We start from the raw sequence: 24,418 nt of genomic DNA, 5'->3' as shown, positions 1-24,418 counted from the left end.
TTTGGCATAAAGCCAGAGGTGCTGAGATTCTTGGAATATTCCATGAAGAAACATAGAGAGATGCTTCAGATTGAGTTAACCGGAGTGATCTTATTTAGGTGCTTTAACTCGTTTTACAGAAACCAAAATACTCATTTCAGTGCCAAGTTGTTATAGAAGGACTACATTTGCTTCATGCCCTGCTGAGAGATGCTGGCAGGAGCTGTTATCAAAGACTCCTTTTCCCCTCAGTCATTTAATAGTAGCAGCTTCTCTTTTATTCTGTGCTCTCTGAGAGCAGAATAGGAAGTGATAATCTCCTTGGAATACAGCAGACACCTGTTTGATAAGTGGTAATTGCATTATTCCTGGAGGATTATCACAGTGGTGCTTGTTTCTTTGTAATCAAACTCCACTATTATAAGCAGAGCAGAACTTCACTAGAGGATACGCATTCCAGGTAAGAGAAACAGAAAGTGGGAAACAATCATCCTTTTGGAAGCTCATTTTTAGAAGTCAGTAGCACTGTGTTTTCAAGAGCTAACATTGCAAAAATCCAATTCTTCAGAAAATGATATCCATGAAGAAGAGGCAGCATAAAAATCCCATCAGTGTTTGAAGCATTTTTTTGGAAGCAGTCCTGCTAGCACAACTGCTTGAATTGTGCCAAGGAATTATATAGTGCTGGAAACAAATCCGGGCACTTCTCTGCCATCCAAAGCATTGTACAATGTTGTGAAGTAAATGGCAGCCCACCACAGACCAGAAACGTGCCAAGTATTTGGCTGATACTCTTTGTGAATGCAAAGCAGTTCCCAAGGTGTATCTGTGAATATCTGTGGGCAATATGTGATGTGGATGAATTGTTGTTAGTTTATACTGTTTATTATTTTATTTGTCCCGGAGCTTAAAAACCTGTTAATGGTTTTGTGTCTCTTCTGAATAGTGAAAAATAAATGGTTTGAGATCAGATTCAGTAAAAACAAGTATTATACTGTCTATATCCTATGGCAGTTACATAGTTGCATAAAGAAAATACCAGAAATTTAACAGATTGTGTTGGAACATAAAAGCAAGCAAATAAAACATGAACATTTTCAGGAAAGGATATATAGCAAGACAGGTTGAAACTCTGTTGAGTGTTTTTGCAGTTGTTATGAGTCTGAATCCGTGTTAAGTGCAGCTGAATTTTTGATGTTAGAGTATCAAAAGTAAGCGTGCACAGTATCACAAAATACTATAACCAGACTTCAAAGCATGTGGTCATCCATAGAGAACTGATGGATGAGTGGACACTGGCCCTTTCCCATGTTTTCAGGTGCTAGAGGGATTCTTGTCCTTTTTTTTAATTGACCTTTTCTTTTCTTTACCTTGATCCCTCTCTCGATGGATGCTTTGACTCCTGGTATTTGTTGTCACCCACAGACAGTCTCTCTTAATTTAGAAAAGGTTGGGAATCCCAGTTTATCTGTGAACAACACTCTGTTAGTTGTAATCTATCTTGGTTTAGTTAGAGAATTGTTTTTTTCAGTTCCAGAGCCCTTCAGGAATGTACAGTGAGTTATGACCTGTTCCCAGGCATGTGTGTTTTATAGATCAGTTCACACAGGTGTACTTATTAATAAACTCACTGGACCAATTTACATGCCTAAGTTTTAACCACTGAGTAATTAGCGAAAGCATTGCTGAGGAACTGGAAATTTGGGAAATGTGTAATTATTTGCATATCAGTATAAAGCAATTACTAAATTAAAGAGTGCACGTTGTGACAAACATGAAGCTCCTTTACTGTTGCTTTGTCAGTGCACATTAACATCAACTTGATGTGAAAGCCTGGCTTTCTCTGCATGAACTAAAAATCCTAAGGCAGAAGTACACAATGAATCACCCAGAGTTTGGAGGCTAGCACGCTGAATTGCCTTGGGGTTCAGACTGAGGAAAGAAAAAACTCATGTAAAAGACCATTGAGAAAACGTATCAGTGGAAAGTAATTAACTCAAGATCCACAATTAGCCTCATGGTCTATACTTAACTGTGTTCCAGGTCTTTCAGCGTTTATTTAATTCTGTTACCCTGTGTTTCAAATAGCTGCAAATGGCTTGGCAGATTTTTCATCCTTTTTAATATTTACAGTTTTTGTCTAACAAGAAGAATGAGCTCTGTAATTGATCATGGGTATTTATTTCAATCTCTCAACTATATTTCTTTTTTAGCAGAATCCGTTGTACGAGGAAATATTATTTTCTTTGTGTTTCCTTTAAATATATTTGTGGTTTGAAGCAACATTAAGTACTACAGTAGCTGTCCTTCTGCTTTAATTCCTAATTTGCCTAACTAGGCTCAGTCAAATGAGAAATAATCAAAACCAGGGATAATTTTCATTCAGCCAGCAAACGAGAGGGGTAGATGCACAGTAACACGGCTGGTGATTAACAGGGCCCGTAGCAAAAATTGGCATGTGTGTTCAACCAGCACACCAGGGCTGGGTGTTCCCAGAGCACCAGGCACCACTTTTTCTCAAGCTCACAAGAATCTCCCTGTGTTTGGTGGAGCTGCCTTTAGGGTGGTTGTTGCTGCAATGCCAGCATCCCTCGCCCGGTGTCTGGGTGCCCTCCTCACTGTGCCTTGGATCTCCTCCAGCCTCCCACACCATCCTCAAGGTGATTCCAGAGCTGCCTCACCATTCGTCTACCTTCAGCACATGTAAAGATCTGCCAGGACTGTGCCTTTACACTGCAGCAAAATAAGATACATATGCAGCAGACTTTTGGAATTATGGCAAATTAACACAGCAGTCTCTTAATCCTAATCTAAAGAATTCATCAAATTTTAAAACATGAGTAATAGTTCAGGCACTTTTTTTTCCTTCAGTTTAGAGCTCTTAAAACTTTTGGGTTCTGTGTTTTAACTCTATAGCATTCCTTTGTGATTTTAAGCTTCAGAGATCTACCATGGGAACACGACTGAAATCCTTGGAATGAATTTCCTCCAACCTGTGTTGACAGGTTTAAATTACGTACTCTGACACTGTTCTTGTGGCTGGATTAGAAACTTTTTTTCGAGTTAAACCTGCGATAAGTAATTGTCACAGTGCTCTGGCACAAGGCTAATGTGAAGTGACGTGTCCAAACTGGCCTCAGTAACATGAAGAACCCTAACAGGTGTGAGGGGTGGATCTTCCCATGGGCCCTGCGGAACTTCTAACAGGGGAAAAATAGTAGAAAAAGTGAAATGAACCTTGAATAAAGCTGTCAGCAGTAATTATCTCAACAACACTTTGTGAGGAGTTAAAATAAGCATTACTGATTTATAACCTGAACACACTCCGTGCTAGAGATGTTTTTTTCATCCAGTTAGTGTTTAAAATGAAACGTTGAATACCTGTCAAGATTTTTTTCTTTTTATTGGAGATGCATAATGAAAATGAAGTTATTTTCCAGAGGAAGTTAATTTCAAGGGCTGTCAAATTTTTTAAACTCTTCTGTTCATTTTCGTATTTGTGCAATAGTTTAATAAAATAAACAAACCTCAAGTATACTTGACTGTTTTTCCCAGCTAATGCTATTTGATGTCAAAAGACAAAGTGGCTAATGTGGAATTACATCCACGTTTTATTGTTATTCAAGGAGGGATAAGGGCTTAAATGGCAGTAGATGAGCTTTGGGTGTTTGATTTCTTTTTTTTTAATATTATGTACTGAACTTGGATAATAGTGTCTAGTTGAGGAGTTCAGACTGAAGAGAGCCCTTCAGTTCTGGGTAGTAAATCTTTCTGAGTCAATTAATTGCATAGTGCAAAAAAGCCCTTGTTTCAGTCAACTAAAAGAATGCATTTAATAGATTTGCTTTTTGAATTGCAATGTACCTTCATTTTACATTGGGGCACTTGCTCTTTGTTGGTGTGATAACACTTGTTTTATGTATACTATGTATTTCAGTATGGATAGAAGTGGTTTTAGAGTCTGTTACTACTGGAAAAATACTTGCTAACTTTTGAGAAAAAACAAGCCAAAGGATAAACATTAATTCACAGAAAATCTTTAATCTCTTGGAGCTTTAAACATAACTTTTAAACATGAACATGCAGGAAATCTTAAATCATGTATCACTTTGCCTTTGTGAGATTATACATTGAAAAGAAGATAGGTTATTTATTGAATATATACAGTGACAAGTGATGGGTTTGGGGTTTGGAAGTGTTGACCACCTGTTGGTTCCCGAGGAGTTCAGAAAAGGTTTGTCTGAGCACAGCAGGCTGCCCATGCACTGTTAATAATGCTTGGTTAAACACCAGGAGCTGCAGTCATGGCAAGAACATCATATGAAAACTCTCTCATGTCATAGGGTCATTTCTCTTGAAATGATGAGGCTTGGAGTATCCTCAGAAATGGCATGAGTTGCTTGGGAGTCCACCATGTCCTTCTTGCATGGATTGGTTTCTCTGTTTGGATTTCCAGCCAGGAAAGAGTGTGGAGCCATCTGATAATCTCTGGAGAACTGCAGAAGATTGCCAGAGTTCCCTGGAGTAAGAGTACTCTTATTTCCCCTGCTTCAATATTCACATGCAAGGACTATGCTGAATGCACTTAGAAACCACAATTTTATTCAACTGTTTGTTTAATGAAAAACTTCCTACTCTTTTATTTCAAGTGCAAAAACAAAACTTCTCTCATTGGCTCTATCTCTCACCCCTGGCTTGTACACTTGGATTTTTCCTACATGCCCCATTAATTGCTATATCCTGTCCACCATACAAATATTCCTTGCTTTTCCTAGCTTCCTCAGTCTTGGAAAGGATAGATTACAAAAGGAAAATGGAAATGTGAGTGAGCCTCAGCTGTGGAGCAGCCTGACCAGTCTAGCTCCAATGGTAAACAGCAAGAAGAATAACTTAATTTCTAGGTATTCCAACTAGATTGGTTTATCATTTGTTTTGTCTTATTACCTTACCTACTGTCAGTGCACTTAGGCAATGAAAACATTTGATCCCTAAAATACCTTGTATCCAAGTCCATCTAGTAGTACCATGTACATAGAAAAACAAGAACAGAAATGTTCCTTCTAGAGTGTTTGTTCCTTCTCAAACTTCATATAATTGTGTTCAAAATGCAGCTTTTTTCCCTGTATCTTCAAGAAAATCAATCCATCCCTACATCCATCTGATAAATTGGCATTTATTGTACTTAGGAAATTAATTTATGCTATAATAAAAGGTCACATAACAGAATAGTAAATTTAATATGAAAATTGAAATGCTTGGTAATGCTCCTTGCTCAGACCTCTATCCTTATCCCTTCTCTTATCTGATGAGGGGGAAAAACCATCATGATAATTAATCCAATGAGAAAAAGGAGAAAATTGTGGGAGTGAAACTTTCACAGAGGAGAGCCAGTCATTGAGTATTTTGCTATGGGCACATCTCTTAAGTTATTTTGAATAATTGAATGTTATGAAATGTACTTGGTCATGTTTATTTCTTTGTTCTTAAGCCATGTATCAGTGAGTAAACTAGTGAATGGAAAATGTAAACAACTCACATTTTGGGCAGGGTGAGAGGGCTGTCACATGGAGTATTTGAACGAGGATTAGGTTTCAGTCTGTAGGTAACAGTGCATTTGTTTTTGATTGAGATTTTTTTGTGTGATATATGTGTGTTACAAACCCCTATGTGTGTAGTGCAGCCTCCTAAGCAACCTTTAGAAAGAGCCCTTTTAATGGGAGATTTATGGGGGAGAGTCAAGTATCGGAAAACATGCTTTTTATTTTGTACACCAGACTCTTGTTTGCTTACTTTATCTCTGAGTATTAAAAGCAGAAAATGGATTTTTTTTCCTCTACCTCAATAGAAAATCATGCTGTGATAGTTCCCCTATTTAGTTTCCTATTGAAGCAGATTGTATACAGCCAAACATGATTCTGTATAAGAAGTTTAGCTACTTGAATAATTGGACTGATTCATAGCAGTGAAGTTATACAGCAATTACTTTTTAGGATCTTTTTATATTAAAAATCCATAAGGTTTGTCTACTGCAAGGTTTTGGTTTTGGCTTGCCATTGTCAGGTAATGCCTGTGTGTGTGCAAGTGAAATCTGGCATCATTTATAGAATCTTCTCCTCTGTGTGTGGATCAAGTAGTCTCTGAGTTTCTGTGCTTTGTAAGATTTACAGTTTGACCTTTGAATTTCTGAGAACAAATTATCAAGAATCTCACCTTTATGCCAAAAAAGAAGGTATTAGATAATATTTTGTCATGGAAAAATACCTCTCCAATGAGTTGGAAAGAATTTGTCATTTGAGTAGTTTGAAAATAAAATTACCTCATTACAGTGACTGAAACAGTTTCTCCTTTTCAGTGGCCTTTTAAACAGCCAAAAACTGTTCTCTTTAAAATTTACAAGTACTGGGTAATATAGCTGAAGGCTCCATTTAATAACTTGTCCTGATTAATGTCTGTATGTTCAGATAGATGCATTAATGTACATTAAAGCAAATCAGAGTGCTCATACACTCCAAAAATCTCAAAACCCTCATTGCTCTTCTAATAATCAAAATCTTAACAAAGAGCACAGAATAAACCAATATTCCCACCTTCCTTAAACATTGTACCTGCTTGTTCTGCATAGTTCTTGTTTACAAAAAGCTTTATCCCTTTGCAGAGATGGGATCCCTTGATGGCAAGTATCCTGTGACCAGCGCTAGCTCTCAATAACTGAGGATGGGGAAGAATGTCCTGTTCTTTACAGATTGTTGCCTTAAGCTGGACACTTTGGGTGTCCCAGCTATATTCTGTAAGGCATTAGAAAGCTCTTACAGCTTCCTTCACTTTCCTCATTAGGTATGGTTGCCATTCAAATCTCTCTTGAGATGCTGTTTTTCTCCATCAGTGTGTGGCTGAACATGAGGAAGGCCAATTTGTCATATCCAATTACTCCTTTCCTGATACAGTCCACTGAGCTTATAATTTTTGTATCAGCATTTCTCAGTGGAGTGAGTTCTGCAGCTGGAGTTCTCTGCTGGTATCATTCCTTCATGTTCCTTCTACTGTTTATCTTTCTCACACCTTCAGCATATTGATTAAATGTCTCTGGACTGGTACAAGAGACTGAGTTTGTTCCTTCATTTGTGATGTCAGAAGTCTGCAAGAGTGGGAATGAAGTTGTGCCAACAAACTCTTCCTAGAAGATACAAGGTTTTGAGATTATGGGCTTGTAATTTTTCATATTATTCTGAGCATGAAATGGCAGCACTCTGGAATTAAATGCTCTCAATGGTTTCTTTCTCTCCTGCAGACATATTTGTATCATGAAATATTTGGGGAAAAAATACTGGGTTTAGATGGTTCTGAATTATATTTATAGAAGCTTCTACATAAAACGAATATAACATGAAGAATAATTTATTGTTTAAAGCATCTGGTCTCACTCCAGATTTGGCAAATATTTCTGGGTTAATCTGGAAGGTTGACAAAGAATCCTGCATGTTTGGATCAGAAAATATGTTGCTTAACTTTATCCCTCGATTGCTAATGCTGGCAATTGAAAAACAAATCATCTCACACTGAGCATTTACAAATAGTATTAGTGTCTTAGAGTTGGAGAGCACAAGTGAGCACCAGACTATTTCTTTCCTCTGTAAACTGTAAGATTTTGTAGTGATTTTTCTCTTAGTAGTTAAAATCTATTTCAAGTAACCTTTTGTGCACTTTTAGTCCAGATTATACCCTTACCTTTTTGAATCCCAGAGCTGTTGAATCCATGTAGTATCTCTGCCATTTCCTAAAAGAGAGTCTCCTGCTGCCACTCTCCCTTAAATGTTTGAAATCTTGAATTTTGTTTTCCTTAAAAGCTATAGGCAGCCAAATAGGAGATTACTTAAACTTTAAATAAGCACAAGCAATGGCTACATAGTGTTGGACAAAAGATCTGGTTCTGGAGTTACTTTTTGCAATTTTCCTTATTTCTGATTTTGTTTCACTTTCTACCTCATGTACCTTTCAGTTTTGAGACAGTTTGATTTGCACAAGCATAGGTTCCCTGCCTAAACAAATAAGAGTAATCTTATTTATTTTTGCTGTACTGTATTATTTCTTTCATAACCTATACCTGGTTTATCATTCATGCACAAGTCTTGCAAATACATTTTCAGTGTTTTTTCTTGAGCATGTGGAAGCCATCCCAACCAAGCTCTGCTACCCACATAGTGGTGATTTTCATGCAAAAAGAGAAAAATTCAGAAAAGTGGCTAACTTTTGGGTTTTTTCTCAACCAGATGGGCTCATAAGCTAGAGAATATGGGTAATCAGGTACTCTGGCTACAAACCAGTTTTTGGCGTTGGTTCAGTTGTGGGGTTGGTATAAAGATTTTGTCCACTCCCATGGGAAGGTGGCTAAAATAATGATAATTTATTGCAATGATAATTTTCTGCATCTCTGTTTGGGAGGGGGCAGGTGCAGTATTCAGAAAGAAAAACCTCTCCTAGAGCAGTGTGAGATCTACAGTTCTTGCCACTGAGGCACTTAGTGGTGCCCCCATCAGTACCTTGCATTCTCAGTACTAGGAAAGGATTTGTTGAGCTGCCTGGAAAACAATCTTTTGCTTAGTCTTGGTGTTTTTATGATTTCCTGAATAAACCTTGAGCTTTTGTGGTGCTAGAGTCTGTCTTTGCAGGAGAACTCTCTGTCTTTGAATGAAGATAACTTTATTCTAGAAGAATGTTGATGCCTGTTGTTTATTTTGGAATGAAGGCAGAACTGCTATTTCTTTTGCAAAAAAACCCAAAACTTCTCAAAAGGAAAAAAAAAAAAGGCAAAAGAGAAGGGTGATTTCTCACACCAGTGTGCACAAACCCCCAACATTCCAGCAACTGTGTGGAGAGTAGGATGAAACAGGCTCTGATGTGGAACCCCTTCTGCTGTTAGCTGGTGTTTGAGAGACGCTTTGACACTATAATATAGGGTTGCAAATTGGAATTGCAACACCCTGCAATTGGGCCAAGTGATGAAGCAGCACAATAACTGCCTGCTTGATCTTACCCCTCTCTCTTTAATGTGCACGTAAAAGATACCGGGAGCCTTTCCAGGCATCTGTCAGGGGGTCTGATGCTGTGAGAGAGGGAGCTGCGGGCTGTGTGTGGTTCCCGTGGGTGTTTGTGTGTTTTACCAGCATTTCATATGGTGTGATAACTACAGGGCAAAGTTTCAGGTTTTATAACAGTTGGGTTTTGTTTGTTATTAAAAGCTTATAAAAATAATAATTGAAATGGTGGATTATGGCAGAGAATGCAGTTCTTATGCTCTCTTGTCACAGGAGTTTCACAGGTAATTGGTCTAGACCTGGGTGTCGTCTTTAATATTTCATTTACTCCAGAGTATTAAAACTCACTTCCTTTAAGGCGATTGCTGGGCTTTTTACACAGCTAAACTTGTGTTTAACCTTGCTGTGAGAATGTGACAGTAGGCTAGTTCAGACAGGTTAACATTCATTTGGTAACCAGCCTGCTTAATCAGCCTGCTTCAACCTGCAGCAAATTAAATCTCTGTGAGTTCTAGCAGATAAGTGAGAAAGTCGCTCTGAATTATGTATAAAAAATAAATGGGGTATTTTCAGTGCTCATGGCAGTAAATGAAATTTAAGGCTTATGATTTATTCGTGGATTTTTGTTGAGAATGATTGAAATGTATTTTACCTTAATGTTTTTATAGTCCAATTAGGAGAGTGCTGTATTTCTGAAATGTATAATGTAAATATTTTGTTTTGTGCCCTGCAAAAGTACTAGTAAGTTTTACAGGATCTAGGTGTTTTTCTGTCCTCTCTGCGCTTCATCTGAAGGAACCATTACAAAAGATGCTTTAAACACAGCCAGCACTAACCTTCTCCACATCACTAAAAATTGCATAGCATTAAATACTTTTTCCCTGCCAAACCAATCAATCATCTTCATTTAAGAGCTACTCATATTGTAAAATCAGTCCAGATAGGTCTTAGGTGCTTCTGAAATTGCCATTTGTGGTCATCCAGCTTGCTTCTCCTGGACTGAAGTGCTCTCCAGAAGAGGCAGGAGGGTGGGCAGAAGCTTTAAAGGTAGGGATGGCACAGGTGGTTCTGGTCACAAAGTGGGCAGTTCTCATTTTTAGGCATTACAATTAGTGCATTTTAAATATATATATATGACCGTATTTTCAAATATTATTGCTCTGTGTTTGCAGGCATCATAATAATTTTGTCTTTCAAATGACAGTAGAATTTTTCTATTGGTAGCTCTTAAAAATTGAGATTTAGGCATAGAGCAAAAGGCAGAAGTGCTGTTTCTGTTGGCACCGGCTGCTGAACATCCATCCTGTGGACTGTGCTGACTGCAGTGTCACCAGTTTGGGCTGTGTGTTCGTATGAGGAATATGGTGTGCACCCTTGACATTTAAAATGACCAAAAAGGAGATGAAATGTATTTTTGGACTTGCCAATGTGATTGTGTCTATTACAATGTCTGCTGGTAAACAGATCTTTCGAAATACAATTTTTTTTCAAGATGATTTAACTGTGTTTAATTACTTGTATCAGTACTTACCATCTTTATTTTAACAATTGCTTCTTGATTAGCAAAAAAAAAAAAATCTAGATTTGCATCATCAATGCATAGCACTGCAAAAGTTGCCATGTACAGTGATGTTTCAAACTTCGATACTACTTCAGGAGAAAATAACAGCTCAAGGCCCTTTGGAGTTTGCAGTTCCATGGAATTTGTTTTGATACTCTGTGCATACACCTCAGTAATATTTTAGTGTAAGGAATAATTTTAGTTTTTCAGGCTTCTTAATATTTGTTTAAATAATGCAGTCTTTAATTTTAATCTCTAAATAACCTTAAACCCTCCCCCCAACCTTTAATTGAGACTGTGGCTTTACTGAAGAACCATTGCTTGCTTTGTAGATGACTCTAGCTGTGTCGGGACTGACTTTTCCTTGCCATCGACTCACAGTTGGAAGAAGATCTTCACCTGTACAAACAAGGGAGCAGTCAGAGGAGGTAAGGGCATGATCTTTGTGTTACCAGTCTGCTCTAGGAAGAGGCAGGGACACCTCAGGGTGCAGTGGTCACCATCCCTCCTGTTGTGATGTGTCAATAGAATTGCATCTTACATCAATCCATTTACATTTCCTGCAATTGTGACAAAGTGAGGAACTGGGCAAAGGAATCATTGAAGAAAAAGAGGAAAAAGAAAGCAAACAAATCCCAGCAAAGCATCTGACTGGGAGAGATGACCTTAGCTCCTTGCACTAAAATCTTGATTTTTCTCCTTTATATGGGTATTCCATACCAATATTAAAGCCACCATTGTGTGGCTTTTCTCCCTCTTTCTTATGCAGTTAGACCAGCTCTGGTACCATTAGATGGAAAACAGCATTAACTTTGGATAAAATTTGCTCAACTATTACCTTTGATAATGCTGTATAAAATAGTAAATTAAACTGCAGTATGTTATGTGTATTTGTCACTGTGTGTGTATTTTGTATTTCACTGAAAATATCTGAAATAGAAGCTTACAGTGGATTTTGGGTTTTGTTTTTATACAGCAATGCACTGATGTTCATATGGTTAGTGATAGTGATGGAGATGACTTTGAAGATGCAACTGAGTTTGGAGTTGATGATGGAGAAATGTTTGGAGTAGCTTCATCTGCCTTGAGGAAATCGCCAATGAGTAAGAGTTGCAATTAACTGGAGGTTGTACAGCAGAGGTGAAGGCAGAGAGGTGGGAGGGGTCTGCAGAATTAGACACTGGAAAGTGTTTTTTAATAGGAATGGTAGAATTGTTTGAATGTCCTATCTGATGGATGTACCAAAGGAAAATACTGCACACATAACTGGCAACTATAAAAGACTTTTCCATGTAGGGAAATTTTTAACTTTGCAACTGAAGAATAATAACTGAACTTAAAATTGATAAGTAACAAATAAAGTCAGAGAAATTGTGATCTCTATTCAAATGCACCTGTAGATAACTAGATTTCCACTTGCCTGTTTTGAAAATTCTACAGATTGTATTTTTGATTAATGTTTTAGTCCTTATGCTAATCAAGCTTCTCAGTGATTATTTCCCTTGAATTATGAAAAGGATTGAGCAGGAGCAGTCAGTTACCTCCTACATGCAATTCTTGTATACTCTTTATTTACTTTACACCTGTGCTAGTGTTATTTCATTGAAAATTTTTTGACAGCAGATATATGTAATAATGTGGAAAACTTTTTAACATTTTCAATAGGAAGGAAGCTTTCAAGCTTTAAAGTAAGTCCAGAGTGCCTACTCTGAGCACAGGATATATCACATTACACTGGACTTGAGGATTTTTTCTCATTGGAAAACCTGAGACCCTCTGGAAGTTTCTTGTCTTTTGAAAAGTTCATAGTCAATAGTCCTTCATGAAGTTTACATGGTTTCTTGGTAACACTTCAGTAAGCTGGGAACATGAAATACCTGTGAAGTGAATGTATTTGCATATTACAATCTGTTTCCATAGAGTTGTATGTCTTTTTTTTTTTTTTCCATTTTTTTAAGTGCCAGAAAATGCTGAAAATGAAGGAGATGCCTTATTACAATTTACAGCAGAGTTTTCTTCAAGGTAAGCTTAGCCTGTTAACTGTGCAATTCTTATTACAAACTCAGTTAAAGTTAGTAAATAATGAAAATAAGAATAAACCAAGTCTACATGTTTTCTTGTGAGATTATAGCATATTTAGACATCCTAATCTAATTTATTTAAATTCTAATTCTGCTGCTAGAATTGCTTCTGAAATAAAATTATTTCTCAGCCCAAGCTGGAGTGGTTGATTCTTGTCCTATTTGTTTTGCCCCTATGTAGTACCATTACTTAATTATGTAAAGGTCCAGCAGGATGAAAAAGACTGATTATATCTGATAATTTTATTATGATATGCAGGAACAGAAAAGCTGAAACTGATTAATATTGAAAAATCAATACATAGTTGCTGTAAGAGTTTTCACAATAGCAAAGTGGTTGGGTAAATATTGACTTTTAAAAAACAGAGATATTCTGGATTTTTAAAACACTTTATACTACCAAATCATGCACTGTTAAACAGTTGCTTGTTTCATTGAATAGGCAGAAGCTGCAAAGTAATGCGAAGTTTGTTTAATTTCTGTTTTCACTCCAGTGATTAAATATTCCTTTATGTGCATGAGATGCATTAATGTGTAATGGAAGAATAGCTTTCAATTAACCTTTAAGATTGTAATAAAGAGAGGAACTATGTTGAAAATTTTATAGAAATTTTGCAGAAAATTATGTAGAACTTAAGGTATCTACATGTGTAAACAGAATGTTTTTATTATAAAGTTTGTGAGGTAGTAGTTCATTACTTTGAGTTTTTCAATGCCAGAAAACAAATGGGTCCTAAATATTTTCTTTCTGTCCTTTAGAAGTGTAGTGCTCATCTTTATAAAGATTCAGCCAATGCATTATATTTACAGAATACATGAAAGGGTAGAATATTGCAATTACTTGATGTCATCCTTTTTTATTAATTGGAAATTTTATCTCAAATAGATATGGTGACTGCCATCCTGTTTATTTTATTGGATCATTAGAGGCTGCTTTTCAAGAAGCCTTCTATGGGAAAGCAAGAGATGTAAGTGTGTATTAAAACTACTTTATTTAAAACAGTGGGGGAATGGAAATCACCTTAGGGGTTTCATCTTGATTTTTGAAAAGCTGAGCTACATTTTGGAGTTATTTTGCTTTTATTGTTCTAGAATAGTTGCACTCATTCAGTTGACTGACTAAAAGACTTACCTTGGTGGTTGCTGAAATTGCAGTGAATAACTGATGCTTTCTAATCATTCAGGCTGTATTTTTACTGGAGCTCTTTAGTTGTCAAAGCTACTCTTTTTCTTTTCCCCTCCTCCCTTTTCTTCCTGAAATAATGGTGTCCTAGCACCAGATAACCCTGCCTGTGAGTCTTGTGGTTGACAAGTTCACTGTTGCATGTTGGTAACTCCTTTGAAGAATGCCTAATGAAATTGTAAATTTAAATTGGAAGCTCTCTCAAATACAGTGTGCTTTTTCTTTCCCCTTTGTACAGCCTTTATCTGCCAAGTTCCAGTACTAAGGTTTGGTTGTTTAGTTTTTCTGTACATCCAGCCAGGCATCTCAAGTTTCTGTTATTCTATGCACAGTTTTAAAATCAGTATTTTAATAAAATTAGAATGGGGACAGTTTATTTAAGTTTTGGTGACTTGATTCACTAAGGAGAAACCCAAAACCCTGCATAATTAAGCACAGATAAAGCTGAAACACAAACAAGAAAATCATGCTCTTTAAATTTACTTTTTGTTTTCTTGATAGATGTTTAATTTTAAAGTGAAGAATGTAGTTATTCATATTGGAAGGAGTCTCTGTATTATGTTAGGGGCTGTTCTGATAAGTGTGAGAGTTATAAATCCATACTATATAGCTGAAGTTAACACATACTTAACACTCTAAGTTTAGTGAATATTTTCATGTCTTTGCACAAAGAAAAAAATCCTGTGAATTGAACAAGGAAAGGGTGTGAGTTGGGAAGTTCATTTAGTGTCATGTCATCAGAAATGGTTGACAGTGTATCAGTGTAATAGTGGACAAAAGCTCATAAAGAACTTTCATGAACAGTTTTCTACCTATAAATCTGATACTGGTACAGTGCAGTTACTTAGTTTTTTGTTGCTCAAAGTGCAGTTACTTATTTTTTTGTTGTTCAAAATGCTTCTTGTGCTACTTACATAGCACTTCTGAAATTCATGTCACCTTACATTTTTAATATTTTGTGATTTATTCATACCAGGTTATCATCACAATAAAACCATTATGTCTATATATGTTATATGTATGTATATTTAGGAGAGTATTAATTTTTGTTTGTATTGTTTGGATTGTTGGGGTTTTTTCTGAATATTGCCTTATTTTGAAAGCTCTCTGTCCCACCTTTGGAACAGCATAATTTGTATTGTAACATTCTGATTTTAAGCAAAGATATGAGAATGTGGAAATACCATTTGTTTTCACTGCTTTTCCCTGTTACAAAGTAATTTTTTCAGTACTGGCTCCTGGAATTCAGAATTGAGGAAAGGGACACATTATTTCATATTTTTATAATTTAATTTCCTAAAATAATTTTTAAAATATATATCAGTATAAAAAAAAAAAGCTTTGGAGAAATTGCAACCTGTGTGTCTTGTCTTCTAATTTATGCTATGGAGGACACTTAATTTTACCAGGGCAACAGATGAGCTGCAGGCACCAGCATTCTTCACTTGAAGTGAGAAATTGAGTTCCAAGAGTAAATAAAAACAAGATTGAAGGTTTAAATCCTCTACTAGGCTTTTTGAACTTATATACTCATTAAATGTTTATTGGAGTGGTGGGATTACGAAGGATTTGGGCAGCTTCATCAACTGGTATATACTTAATCACTAAGTAAAACACTACATTTGATAGAGTGTTTCTCACGATGCCACACTCAATCCATCTTAATGAAAACCGCTTCAAACTGATTTAATTTGAGAGCACTTGGCAGCTCGAGTGCTCAGAGATCTTGGCCTTTTCTTGACAAATTCTCAACTCTGTCCAGAGCAGAAGGTGCACTCTGCAGTTCATGTCTAGTGAGACAGCCATCAGCTGTGTTTTAAATCTGTATTGTGGATACTTTTTACCTCAAAAAAAAAAAAAAAAAGCCTAATGTGTATAAGCATGAAGCTTTTTTCCAGGAATATTTTCATTTGGGTTATTTAAAGAAAATTAACTTACGTCAGAACATGTGTTTTGAATGCAGAATATGAGTTCAATTTCTTTTTATGAAAATAGATGTTTCCTGTGAAATCTCATTGTCTTTTCATGTGTTGGAAAGGATGGTAATTCATAGTTATTTAACAAAATGTTGCTTGAAAAAGAAATACCTTTTTATCAAAGTTGAGGTGTTTATCTGCTGTGTTTGAGTCATTAGCCAGTGAAGATTAACATACATGATGGGTATCTTTTAACCTTTGGAGCAGCTGCTGCCACAACAATGCCAGTTTTTGGTAGGAGAGGTGGAATGAGGTCAAATGTGGCTCTGCTTTAAAATCTGTATAACTCTTTGCCACAAATATATTACCAAGATATAGAGCTTGCTTTTATCAGCCAGTGTCCTTGGCCATGAAATTCCCAGCTGCCTCCAGCAGCCTGACAGGTAAGGGTGTTGTGTTTTCATTTCTTATTGTATATATGACAAGAAAATACTTTCAGTATTTCCTTTAATGGGGTCAGGAAGAGAAAGAGAGACAGAGCTTTATTAAATCAAGTTAAGCTGGGTTTTGTGAAAGTCTTCCTCTGTCTATTGGAAAGAAGAGTTTCACCGTCACTAAGTTTCTGAGGAATGGGCTTGCTCTTGCTACAGAGCTACACTGCCATAGGAGTTGCTACACCTGATGCCATGGAAAAAATCCTATAATAGACATTTTTAACAAGGTGTTTGGGGAAGGTGTCTTTGTGTCGGAAAGCAGTTTGTGGGTGTCTTGTGTTCTGAGACATCAGAGGGTTTATCCTAATTTGTGGTGGTGTTGTTACTAATACTGGATTTTAATTGCCATATCGCAGCCTACTGAGTTATAAATGTAATACTAAAATATTTTCCTTTATTAGAGCTTGTTTGTCTTTTCATTTTTATAGGTGGTTGCTACTCTTTTATTAAGAGAAAGAATAAAGACATTGCCTTTGCCTTTGCAGGAGCTCTTATCTTTATATACCTCTGTCAGCTCACCTCCTGCTCCTCTCTCAACCTTTCTGTCCACTGACTTTTAATAAATATGTGAAACATCTCTCTTAGCACAGATTGGTATTGTCACCTCAATATATATTCCTGCATTCTGAAAATGAACCGTGTTTTTCTTCTCCTTGAATTCTGTCTTTTAAGTTCAATTTAGAAGCAGCACCATCCCTCTCACATATGGATTCTTTATTTCCTGAATACCTAGAGCAAAGTGTGCTCCTTCCATGATTTGGTGTGTTCAAATAAAAGCTATTTTTTCCCCTCTTCCTTGGTGGTAGCAGAATATTCCTTCATACAGGGCTTTCTGTACCATCATTTTTATCCGTGTAACTCAGAAAAATGTCCCTTATTATTTCAGCTAAATAAGTTTATACTGAACTTATTACAGATTGCACCTGGAGGAATTGCCACTTAACAGATTCTGATTAAACATAAATAACCTGACCACTAATGTACATGGTCTGGTTGAAACTGGAGGACAGGTATAGAAGTATAATTCTAGCTTTTCAGGAAGAGTGAAGCAGCTGTACTATGACAAATATCAGTACATAAACTCCAATTAAGTCCCATGTTAATCACTATTTTCTTTCCAGTCTTGCCTGGTGTGTGTTAGCAGTTCTGTCCTTTAATTTGTAAATTATTTCTGAATTTGTGGATAACTATTGTTTAGAAATTTCTACTACAACACCAGTTTAGTAGCTTCAATGTTTGCCTACAAACCCTTCATTTTCCATATCTAAAGAGTAGCTTCTTCTTTCATATCTGGAGGGTTGCTCCCAGGTATGGGTCTCTCCTCTTTATTTTTTACTAAATAATGGAAGTTTTTTGAACTTGTCTACCTCACTCTGCATTTTCTCTACTTTCAAAGCTTGTGATTATAGATCTTACCTGACTTTGGTGTTAATTACTGGATACTATTTGCATTATGTAAGCTACCACTACAGGTGCAATTGTTTGAAATGGAGACACAGCAGTATAATAGGATCAAATATTTGGAAGATGAAAGTAGACTAAAGCAGGCTTTAACACACCTTTACCTGGGAAAGTGGGTAGCTGTTTGAGCACCTTACCGTTGGTCCTGTGGATTCTTCATCACTGATGGATTTTTGAGACTAGATGTTTTATTGAAAGGTAAAATTACAGGAAGTTTAAACTGGGAGTTAGTTTGGGGATGTCTTATGCCACGTTTAATACAAAATATGGAATCAGAAGTTTACAGTGATTACCTCACTCCTACTTTAGGAACTTGTGGGGTACAGTTTTTTTCAGATGTCTTCTACAAGGCTAGGTGGATAGCTGTGTCCAAGGCTGATCCCATGAACTCCAAGATCACCTTGGACAGGTGGATCACATTGTGCACTTCAAAGATTTAAAGAAGTGCAAATGTATCCCTTTGTTTGTTTTAATTAATTCTCACTGCATAAAACCTGGAGAAAAAGAATTAAGATTTTGATTTGTTAGCCTACCAGTTTGACAGAACTTTGATGCCTCTAGTAGCTGTTACATCATGAACTTTTCTGTCTCAGTCATTACTTGAACTTGTAAACCTGAGATTCAGAAATAACCATTCAGGTTTGTGATTTTGTTGACCCTTATGATTGCATTCCTATTCCCATTAAGTTCATATTCTTTCGAGTTAGATATCTGAGTTATTCACAGTATTAGGAACTGACTGAGAAGCTTAGAAATCCCATTACCCACTGATGCCAGTTTAGTCACCTCAAGATCTATGGGGTTTTTTGCCTCAGTGACAACTTTTCTTCTAATTCTGTACAAATGTGTTAACTTCTCTGAAGCTTTAATGCCTGGTCTTCAGCATGCACATACTCTGAAAAATGCATCCCTTGGTGGCTTAACTTCCTCAAGTCCTAAGGCCTTTGGAAGTCCATCAGGTATTCAGTGCTTAAAACCTTTCTGGTATTCCATACCTTTCTAGGGACTAGTAAAAGTTTTTCCCTTTTGTATTTTTTAAATTAAAATTTCATGCTAAGTATATAACCTCTGAGTCATATTTTTGAAATTCCAACACAGAGCAGTCTAGTGCTCCATTAGTAGGTTTCTTTTGTGTATTTTGAGGCTGTTCAACAGTTTTGTAAGGCTGTTTTAGTAGTTCAAAATTCACTTCAAAATACTCGCTATTAGTCATAATACAATCCTAGAATTTACTGTGACTTTTCAAAGGCTTGAAATAAACACAACCAAAACTTGCTTATAAATATGTGCTACCATGGGTTAGTAAAATAAACAAACATGAAAACAAACCCATACAACAGCAGCAACAACAACAAACTTCAAGCTGTGAGCCTTTTGCAATCATGCATTTTTCCAAGGAAAAAATGCCCCTGGCTTTCACAAATATTTTTCAAAATAATGTTTTAGCACTTCAGTTTCTCCTGCTACCCCTTTGCATTTATGATAGCAGTATGCCTGTGCCTACCCTTAACATTTTGGATGCAATATCAGGTGCAAGTATAATCTTTTATATGTGATGGAGTTTAGTCTTAGCATGGTAAGATTTGTTGATGCAACAAAAATTACATTCCCTTGGGAAGTAACTCAGTGTAAACCTCCATTGTGTTTGTGCCTGTTCTGTTTACTGAAATTTGTCCCTAAATCTTTAAGCCTAAAACTGTACATATTTTGAAACATTCTGTTGTACGGAATCTCATATTTAACAGTTTCATGGGGTTGTTTCTTTGGAAGTAAAAGTGTTTCTCAAGAGCCTTTTTTTCTGTCCGCTCTCAGTGAAAAGAGGAGAGCAAAGCCATCCGCTTACCACAAAGCAGTGCCACCACAAAGGAAAGATTAAGGGTTTAGAGAGAGGTCAATGTGGGTTTTTCTCTAACTAAACACTTTCCTAAAGTTTCCTTGTGGAAAAAATAATGAAGTCATCTCAGAGTTTTTAAAGAATTTTTATTTCTTTTTCACCGTCTGCATTCGCTTGTCTTCTCAGCATGGATGTTTAATCTTTCTAGGCTTTGTGAATTGGTCCAAATGAATAAGTGGTGAGCTGTCTCTCTAGGAGCTAGAGGCTTATTCTAAGGCCCTAATCACTGAGTAAACACATCTTTGCCCTCCCTCTCTTACAACTGCTATATAATAGTTGAGATTCTAGCACAGTAACCTGGATATTGCAGGGATCGACGCTTTGAAATGCAGAACGGCTGATCCTCAAAAACAGACAGTGCCTGATCTTCCCCTGCCTCTTTCTTCTTTTTAAATTAAATATCACCACAGAAATGCTGTTTTATTGCATGATATTGTGCATCAGTGCCCTGGATTTTCAAGTTTAGTTTCAGTCAACATTGTTGGCTGCACTTATATGGATCTCTGCATGTTGGGCTTATTAATGGCCCTTCCTGGCACATGTGTACGTGTTTCTGAAGAACATTTAAATTAAATTAGACAAACAGTAATGCAAATTACTAATCCCTTTCCCAAAGTCGAATGTTCAAATGTTCCTTTTATAAACAGTCATTAAATTTTATCCAAAGCCAGTATATGAGGCGAGAGCCCTACAGGGGCTTTCTGCAAAGACAGCTTATCTGGAAATTGCATCCCATGTCTTGCTATATCAATACACATCAATATCTAGGGTTCAGTGTTACTTCTGATGAAGAGATTTGAAATTACTTTAAATAAAAGTCTGAAAATAGCACCGGATCATCTCAGCAAATATGTTCAAGAACTATTTTTAAATAAAGTAATTTATATGGGTATGGGGGAATGGAAAGCTGTAATTTTCTGAATTATATTTATAATTCATTGAATGCCAGTTGCAGAATCACAGTCCTTAGCTAGCTCATAGTCTCCCTCTATATTTGCAGCCTGCTTTCTATATTTACATGCACACAGTCTTGTTTTCCAAAAGGTGCTCTTGAGATTTTCATGGGGACGCAGCTGCTGGCAGTGAAGCTCAAGTTTTACTTGATAGGGTTCCAGAAGACAGCAAAGAATATTTTGTTTCAAGAGACCATAGGCACCATCTCAACATGTAGAGCCTCTTTTTTTTGGCTACGGAGGTGGTGATAGCAATGCACTATCATTTTTTTCAGGTTGTTTATAATTATTTTTTGTGGTAGATGCTGTCCAGTCAAGAGGCATGTTCCTTGTTCATAGAAATATTATTTTTGTTGGGCAACAAGCTAAAGAAGTTCACTCATTTCTTAGGTCTGTTAATAAGGTTTTTGTTTTTCATTCGTTGTTCTTTTCATGTTCTAAGCACATAATATATTGTATTTTAGCGCTCAAAATATGAGGAAGCATTGAGAATATTTAAAAAATTGCAGGGATACACCATTTGAATTGAAATCTTCTGATTATTTCTTGTGTTGAGATACTTGTCACCCTTGATAAACCCCATTGTGAGTCCTAAACCACAAATCCGCAGCAGCAGCTTTAAATTGTAAATTGCCTCAGGAACTTTTCACTCATCTCTTGTCACATTTTTTCCAGAGAAAGCTTCTTGCTATCTACCTCCACCACGATGAAAGTGTACTAACCAACGTCTTCTGCTCACAAATGCTTTGTGCTGAATCCATTGTCTCCTACCTGAGTCAGAACTTCATAACCTGGGCATGGGACATGACAAAAGAAGCAAACAGAGCAAGGTAAGACTCTTTGGACTCTGAGTGGAGCAACTTTTCTCAGGAAGGCCCTTATCTCTGGCTGTCAGATCTTTTGGTGCTTAATGTCTGTTTGAGCTAAAACTTCATGCTCGTTCTCAGCTGACCAATGGAGCTGTGCTGGCTGACATTCATTGGCAGTTGGGCTGGCCTTGTGTTTATCACAAAGTGACTTCTTATTTCTGTGCAGAAAAAAAGTAATTGAAGGAATTATTTCCTTTCTTTTTTCAGTTTATTTTCAAACATGATTCTGTATTCAAACATGTGCCTTCACAGTTATGCATTGCAGTGCCATGATATTACATGGCATTAATTGTGTGTATGTTGGTGTAACTGCACAAGAGCTGTCTGGGGTAATAACTGTTGTTGTTAATGAAAATCTTATTTTAAAAATAGCATTCATGTGATAGATTATGGAAAATGTTAAACGCTTGCAATTCATATGTACTTTTTTGAACTACCGTTTTCCTACAGAACATTCCTTTGGGAATGTTCAGATATTTTGGGTTTAATATAATAAAAGCTATCTGATGTCTTTGAGAGACCATAATTTTGCTGATGAGTAAAGAAACTAAAACTGTAGATTTCACCTCCTTCTACAACTTCTGTAGATTACCAACAGATTTCCGTAGTGTTATACCAAGGCCTTTCTCTTCTTTAGTTATTTATCAGTTGATCATGATCTACTGAAAATAGTGATATTATTATTATTATTATTATTATTATCATCATCATCATTATAACATTTAAAAATCAGACTTGTTTGGTTCTCTAACTTGGACCTTATTTCATAACTTTTATTTACCCAGAAGATGACTGATCATGTCTTGCCAGGGTAACAACCTATGTATGTTACTATAATTAGAGTTACTCTAATTTTTGACTGAAGGATGCAGCAGTCATTTGGCCTGGAATAAGGTTGCCACTTCTTCACTCAATTCCAGTGATTATTGAGCAAGGAAAATTATACATTCATGCTTCTTTATCTTGTGGATTATTTGACTAGAGCATTTATGCATTTCTAGTCTTCACTATGTAAATTATAGTTAATATTTCTTTACTGAGGTGACGTTGGAGAATGGAGTAGTCTCTTTTTCTAATGTGCTTTTTAAATGACACTTTGTATTTCTCAGGAATTCCTCACTTGACCTTCTGCATTTTTTCGTTGGAGGGATCAGCAGCAATGTTTCTAGTTTGAGTTATTCTAGAGAAGTGTAGAAGGTTATGGAAAAAAGCAGTTGCAAAAACAGATTAAAAGTTTCTGAAAAAGAAAAAAGTAAGAGAGGAAAAAGAAACATCTAGGTTCTTTCATAGGGCCAAATACATAGACTGGAAAGTTGCTTAAGTCTTTTGGTATTGCCATTCATGGGCAGTAAGGAGCCTCCTCCTTTTCTTTTATCCCACAAGTTGGTGTAGAAGGAAACACTATTTCTAAACCATCTGTAGTGGCTAAGTTCAGTTGACTACCTGCTGTTCTATTGTCTGCTCTTCTATTTAATTCACTAGTTTCTTTTATTTTACAATGACAAAAAATTGCAGTGTAGTTTCTTTTGAAAAACTGTGTTTGAGGGGTTTTTTATGACTAACGATCAACAGCCATGTAATTGCTTTGTTGTGTTTTACTAAAGAAATCTATTAAGTAGCACAACTTTGATACACTAGTAATAAGAGTTTGCAGGTTACACAGACACCTGTGGTGACCAAAGCGACAGAAGCTGCTTGTTAGAAAGAGCCTGTACAGCTGTGTCCTATTAACTCCTTATGACACTTCTTAAAACACAAAATAAAGGGCTTGTTTAAGGCTTTATAGCTGCTCTCAATGAACTTAGTCCCTGATTGTGCTGGACGATAGGGTTTTTAAGCCTTCATTTTTTTGCTTTCTGTTACCAACAAGAAAGAAACTGTCATATTAACAGTGAGGTCAAAAAATAGTAAGGAGTAAACAAGGCACGCTGGCTCGAATTAGAATAATTTCTCAGTTATGTTTAGTGTCACATCCTGCTCAGACTGATTTCTTCAGAGGGGGCACGATGCCTCTTTCTCCCTTTGGAAAGTGCCAATGCACTGTGGGCATTCCCATAAATAAATACTCAGTCCCTCGGTTCAATCACTGCCCTTCATGTGACTCAGTGACAGTGGTCTTGGAGCCCATTCTGTTCTCTAGCCCTATGAACATACTTAAATGTAGCTTTTTATTTGAATGCTGAGAAGACAACAGCAACAGGAGGAACTGGGCTTTGCCTGCTGGTGTAGCCCAAGAGTAGCTCGTTTATACTCTTACAATTGCATTGTAAAAATGCTGGCAAAGCCAGGGTGGGACAGCAGAGGAATCAGACCCACTTGATTTACAGCAGTCAATAGAGACACCTCAATGCCAGTAGTAAAAGACATGGATTCAGTACTGTGGAATGGCATGAGTAAATTCAAACAGCTATAAAGACTTTCCTTTTATAAGCCAAAAAAATCTTCTTAATGTTTTGATCCACAAATGTCATTCTATTCCAAAATCAGTCCTAATAGTTGTTTCCCATTTTCTCATTAATGGAATGAGGGTCCATCCTGAACACTGTAGAACAAAACCAGCTCCAAATTCATGTCATTTTCTCCAACTTTCAATGTGTTTGTCAGCTGACATTGATACAGGAATGTGCTTTAAAACCTGCATTACTGTACAATAGCACATTTCTTCTGGAATCTCTCAATCTTCAATATCCATTCCAATAGATTTAAGAGAGTCTGTAGGTAGTAGTAAAAGGCTGTGAGAGCACTGGTACCTGCCAGCAGCAGTACAAGAAGCATTAAAACTTTGGAAGTCAGATACTAAAAAATTTCTTACTGCAGCCACACAGGACTGTTACTCTGTAAAATAAAGGAAAAGTAGTTAATACAGTTGAGGGGAAGTTTTGTTTTGGCTTCCATGGGTTTTAATTGCCTCAGACATCAGGTTTGCAGTGAAGGCAGCAATTGCTCCCTTACTTTGAGTAAGTTAGTGATTATGAGTTTTTTCATTAATCATAAT

At 36.6% G+C, this 24,418-nt stretch overlaps 1 protein-coding gene across 1 annotated transcript in view; it reads left to right on the top strand.

The window, feature by feature from the left end:
• The window catches only part of FAF1 (Fas associated factor 1), a 151,406-nt gene that overhangs the window by 88,275 nt on the left and 38,713 nt on the right, over nt 1-24,418 (top strand). The window contains exons 9-13 of the mRNA XM_041483617.1: nt 10,905-11,000; nt 11,549-11,675; nt 12,531-12,594; nt 13,540-13,621; nt 21,230-21,384. Coding sequence (XP_041339551.1) covers nt 10,905-11,000; nt 11,549-11,675; nt 12,531-12,594; nt 13,540-13,621; nt 21,230-21,384 — 524 coding nt within the window. The remainder of the gene's footprint in view (nt 1-10,904; nt 11,001-11,548; nt 11,676-12,530; nt 12,595-13,539; nt 13,622-21,229; nt 21,385-24,418) is intronic.

This window comes from Pyrgilauda ruficollis, unplaced genomic scaffold, assembly GCF_017590135.1.
Source record: "Pyrgilauda ruficollis isolate IOZ18807 unplaced genomic scaffold, ASM1759013v1 scaffold6, whole genome shotgun sequence".
Classification (NCBI taxonomy): domain Eukaryota; kingdom Metazoa; phylum Chordata; class Aves; order Passeriformes; family Passeridae; genus Pyrgilauda; species Pyrgilauda ruficollis.
Note: the sequence above shows the minus strand (reverse complement) of the source record. Positions and strands in the feature narration are given on the sequence as shown.